A 5839-nucleotide genomic window follows, 5' to 3' on the forward strand; every position below is an offset into this window, starting at 1 on the left:
TTTAGAAAACTGCAATAAGAAATGTCTTATACATCGCATGTCCTCATTGCACTAGTTTATTAATATGATAATACGTTTGACTTAAAGAAGGAAAACATATCACAGGGTTTTAGTAGCCGGCGTGGCATGAGTCTAAATTGAATCATTTTCATTAGTTGAATCGATAATTTTACAATTCATAAAATGCATTTTCATTAGATAAATTGATATATTTTTTGATAAAGACTGCATTAGTAAACTATTGAAAGTTTTTTATAGTGGTTCTTGTTTTAATCATAATATAAACAAAACGATGCAGGCAGTCAGATAATATGATTAAAGTTTAAGCTAACGGCGACCTTGCCGCATTTGTAAGTTATAGTTTTTATGTGTATGTTAATACCTGTTTGTTGTTGTATTTATAAATATAGAACCTATAATAAAACAGAAATTGTACTTTGTGCGTTGTGTTATATAAATAGCAAACTCGTGGTTAATAAAACATTGGATTGAATAAACAATACAAAATGATATAGAATGGAAGTTGTAGTTCAATATTATCATATCAAATAGCTAGATTCTACATTTACGAAAGACAAAATTACGGCACAAAAAACACCTGTTTTTCAGAAATAATTCAGAGATGAACCCAATACTACCTCAACCCTACCTCTTCAACACAAATAAGGAATAAACGACGTATAGCTGTGAATGGATCATGGGTAGGCTGCAATCCAATATAAACCACTCGGTGGAATTTTTGGGTCGCTTCTTACTACATTTAAATAAAGATAGAGATTAGATTTCACAAGACAACATTCAGATTGTTTACCAACTGGACAGATTAAGTCTTCTAGAAATAATGATGACTTCACATAGCCGTATTGACCATGAAAAAGTTCAATGCTGTATTATAGGAACACCTTATATAAACACTTAAAGCCACTCTCAAGAAGATAACGGAAAATTTAGTGTCGTGATTCAAAATATCTCTTCAAACAAACCAACAACTTAAAAGTTATCAAAATTTCGCTTGTTACCGTTCAAGCAGTGCTTCCGAAAAAGTCTTCTTTTCCGCTATTTTGAAATGCCATCTTTAATTTCACTACAAATTTTCTTTCATCCGCGTTATTTCCAGTATTCACCTTATGTTTCACATGAACTGAGACACATGACAAGGATTGCTTTGATTTTCATATTTGACGTAATTTGTATAAAAAGAATAGTCAAATTGGTTAATTTCATCAAATATATAGTGACCAATATATATGAAAATATCAACTTAAACTTAAGTTGAAATAGGATTAGAGCCATTCCAGCTTACACATTAACTAATGTTGAAATACGGTCCGTAGCGTGGGGCTGTGACAAAATTAAACATTAATTTGATAATTCGGGCGAAAAAAACATTCTGGTCAACTTATGTGCTAAAATTTACGAGAACAACTAGTAGTTAAAAAAAGACCTTCTGTCGACTAACATCACTGTTATGAATGGATACCTAAGTTAACCAGACAATAAACAAGCTTCATTTATACTTCATTTCAGTGCTGTTATAATTTTCTGGTTCTTTCAGGATAATTGATTCCACCCCTTTTAAGTGTTAAAAATTGTGTACCGCTCAAGCTGCTGCTAGGGGCGTGAGACATGTTGCATTTTCCCCCTAGCCTTCATGTACAGACTCACTGAAACCGAGTCTGTAATTCTCATGTAATTTTGTTGTGATAAATTCTTCCGAGTGATCAACTTTTTCAGATTTATATCAAGATATAGACCAGGGTGTAATTTTTTGTAAAAGATGTTCTTGCCATCTGTTTTGTGTAATCTATACAAACATAGAATAATTATCAAAATGGTCAGTAAAATTGATTTTTGCTTCCAATGTTGAGCTGATTAAAGATCGTTACGTTTTTATATTGTCAATTTGACAACCTAACACTTTATTAAGTATTTTATTTGCCTTCTCTAATTTATAAAAAGCAAAGGGGGATTCTCTAAATTAATTACGAACAAACATCTTTAAATATACAATACTAGGTGCCTCCATGACTGAGTGGTTAAAGTCACCGGCTTCAAATCATTTGTCCTATATAGGTGTACATTCGAATACTGGTACCGTCAGACGATCGTGAGAACACCTGAAGTCTACTAAACAGGTAAGCTAGATAGTCACCTTAATAGACTTTAAAACCAACAAATAGATAAATACAGAATCCCTAAAGAAAGCCCAACACGGCAAAATTGAAAATGTTGCAGGCTCGGTTTGATTGAGCCTGTTCATGGACGGTACTGGAAAGTGCAAGTTACCGTCCACCGCCCCCTAGCACCGGCTTAAGCAGAATTAAACATTTAAACATGAAATAGTAAAATTTTGAATTTAGAAACATCCGCAGATGTGTTCATACGGCGGTTATCATGGAACCTTCAATGTGACACTACCGTGCCATTCCATGAAAAGCGGCGTATGGTCCCCAAGTAATAAAAAGCGTGTGCCCTAAACGAGAAAACAATGGGCGGAACTAAATAAAATGGAATTTTGAAAGGGGAAAAAACAAACTTAATCTTCCTGAAAACAGGATAATGTTTAATCGTTAAAATGATTGTTAAAAATATCAATATGAGTCCTGACATCTATTTTGAGTGGTCCGTAAATTTTCAACAGAAGCTTATCCACCAAGAAGTAATATAATACATGTTCAGATATGTGTTTGTTTTAGTTTAGCCATGTGGTAAAAGTGTTCAATAGACGGAGCTTTCATAGAATTTTATACTTAAAGTTTGCCGACAAGAGCATTCTGCATAGCTGCTGTTGAAATCAAGTTCAAGTCTGGTCGCCCGGGTCAATATATCTAACATATTCCAAAGCCGTACATAAGCTTTATCGCTCAGAATATTTACAATGTGGACAGTGGATATGACAGCGAAGCTTGTTCTTTGATAATTGCACTGCAAATATTTCATTGTCTACTAAAAGTTTATGCATCATCTTGCTGTCCGGTATAGATATTTTTGTCCATTTTAATTTTCTGGGGCATCCACTAGTCAGAAGTTCTTCATGACGAATAAAGCTCATTTCTAAATTCGGATCAATATAACATAATGTTTTGTAAAGTTTGATCCAAAAACCGTTGCAAAAAAGATATTCTGTCCTTTGGTCATCGGATTCAAGCTCAAAGAGCTCAATCAGGTACCTTTTAGATGAAAGTGGCCAATATATATTCGTCAAACAATAACAACGCTTGTTGTTATATATAACAAATCCTTTGTTTGTCGTAGATATTTTATAATCAGTTGCTTGCTCTAAACAAAATGTTTCCATTTTGTAACTTATAAGATCAAACAGTATCACAGACCTTTGGTCTTTTGGAAGTAAAGCGACTGTAGAAAGTGTGCCATTAATACATGCCCGTGAAATGTCAATGTTACGCAAATAAAATATCGGTAAAATTTCTACATCTTGACTTGTAACATTGGCAACATGAAAAGCGGTATTAACCGAGTCCTTCACAGTTATACTCTGGTCCCCGCTTCTAAAATATCCTGGGAATAATCTTTCATCATCACAAATGATCCGTACTCTGATTCTTTTTTGTGATGATTCTAAACCTGTGTTACTTGATGAAATCCCAGGGCAATCAGCATCAATATTTCTATATTCCGTTTGATTACCAGCAAGTGTTTCTATAATTTGAACATGTTTTCTTGTGAGAACGAGCAACGTGTTATCTGCTAGGCATACATTTGTTATTGTCTCCTTAGATATGTCCTCATCTTTCAGGTAAAATCTGTATGAGTTTATTTCGTTATTTTCTATATTCAAGGTCGTAAACATAGGCATCAAGTGACCTTCTCCTTTAGTAAAATATAACTCAGGTTTTGTGTTCCTTATGCCAGAAATATTTCTATAAAGAATGTCGTTGCTGTTTTCAGGAATCAGTCTATACCACGTGTCGTTTTGAGGATTAAAGCATAAGAGGGAACCTTTCTCACCGGTCATGATCAAAACATCACATTTACATTCGCCTCCATGTAACGTGCTTCCCACATCGCTTGAAAAAATAATCTCATTCAATATGTCAATACAAGAAGCTTCACGCAAAAGAGAGTCGGTAATATCTTGTAAATCAATTGTGTCAAATAGTTCCTTAACATTTGCCTTTGTCTCATCCGAGTTATTTCTTACCCAGTGCATTAGAAACGATAAACGTTCGTCCATTGATACATAAGAGAGTCGTTCGTCAGTAAATAGCTTTTGGATTAATTCCCTTGAAAAGTACAGTGCCTCTTCGGTTTTGAAAACTTCGTGCAGATGGCTTTCTATGTAAGCCATACCATTTGGAACTTCGAAATTATACACCGAAGCGAGTTTCAGTACGTATATGTAAGTTTTTTCCGTAATTTCAAAATCACGAAGCCAATTGATGCAAGTAGTTTTAAGACCTTCAATCATGAAGTATTCGGCTTGTTGAAGAAGTATCTCTACATTGTCTATGTTTATATCTGCACAACGCCATATAGGTACATGATTGCCATCTCAACTGAATCTGGGGTACCAACACTTACATCGACCAGTTCTACAATAAATGTACAAAATGCACTCGACATGTGTGATGAGCAACATGTCTTATACCCCTTTCATGATAACAACAATAAAACAATTGTATTACACTAAACTCAGAAAATGCACTTTGTGCACTTTGTATACTTAATTTCGTTTGATTTACTTAAAATTTAAGTATGTAAAACTCATTTCTATTATTCAGGTAACCTTATTTTATCTTATGTTTCAATTTTAAATAGATCTGCGATATTAAAGAATACATTGGTTTCTAAAATCAAGACGAAATGACTGTTATACACAATACGAATAAGAGTTGTTTACCTGTTCGCTTTTCTGTAAAATTTGCACTCATCGCTCTATCAAAAAAAGGACATGAGACAAGCACGCATCGATGAAATCGTTTTGCCTGAAGAATATATTAAAGACATTATGGGCTATAATAAAGCCAAACAAAGAAAAAAATAACGGAATTCCTTAGGAACGGCCAAAACAGCGAAATCAAAAACGCTAAGGTTCCGTTTGGTTAAGCCTGTTTATGGGCGGTACTTAACAGGGCAAGTTACCGTCAAGTCTGCCTAGCACATTGTTAAAGTAAGAATTCCCAACATGAAACCGGTTTTGATATTTAGAGGTTTAAAATACTTGGGTTTTTTCGCCCATTATGAGATAGTGGACCCCGAAGATGTGCGAAAATTGGTCTGAGGGCCGCAGGCCCGACCGGAAAAATTATGGACTCAAAGGGCCTCATCCGCAAAAATTGGCCGAGCAACAACCAAGTATTAACGTCTTTAATACCTATGTCCAAAGAAAATACGGCATTTAGACATTCGCCGCCTGATCTCTTTAGTTGTCGCCACTTTCTAAGAAAACGAACAGTGGTCCAATGTAAAACAATTATCTTCATTCAGTTTAACCTTCATTTACTACTTTGAAAACATGACAAAAAAACAGAAATATGAGACAAATATTGTTTTATTGTTGTTTATCAAAAAATTTACTTTTAATATAGTTTTGTAAAATAACTTTTGTCCCCATTTTTTTTATGAATTTTTTGGCCTTCAAGGAAGGGTTTTTCCGAACGATTCTAGCTCTTTTTTGCCATCATCCCCACCCTTTTTTTTCCCCCTAAAAATAAAAATCGTTTTTGGAAATTCGGGGGGGTTTCATTTTTTATTTTGAGTAGAGTTATTGTATTTTTTTCCCTGATTTTTTAAAAAACCCTTAAATGCCCTAAGTTTGTGTTGATAGAGACGGGATTACGTCTTTTAAACTTAACATTTTGTTTTCAAGTGACTACAG

The 5839-nt window shown here is 34.2% G+C and overlaps 1 protein-coding gene across 1 annotated transcript; it reads right to left on the reverse strand.

Annotated features, from left to right (window-relative positions):
• Positions 1-2540: 2540 nt before the first annotated feature.
• LOC132752907 (uncharacterized) lies at positions 2541-4948 on the reverse strand. Its single transcript, XM_060743314.1, has 2 exons — positions 4862-4948; positions 2541-4553 (listed from the first exon to the last, which is right to left on the reverse strand). Exon 2 carries the CDS (start codon positions 4427-4429, stop codon positions 2858-2860), a length of 1572 nt encoding a protein of 523 aa, XP_060599297.1. The 5' UTR covers positions 4430-4553; positions 4862-4948; the 3' UTR covers positions 2541-2857.
• Between the last annotated feature and the right edge of the window lie 891 nt (positions 4949-5839).

Source organism: Ruditapes philippinarum, unplaced genomic scaffold (genome assembly GCF_026571515.1).
Source record: "Ruditapes philippinarum isolate M1 unplaced genomic scaffold, ASM2657151v2 ctg421_1_1_1_1, whole genome shotgun sequence".
Lineage (NCBI taxonomy): Eukaryota > Metazoa > Mollusca > Bivalvia > Venerida > Veneridae > Ruditapes > Ruditapes philippinarum.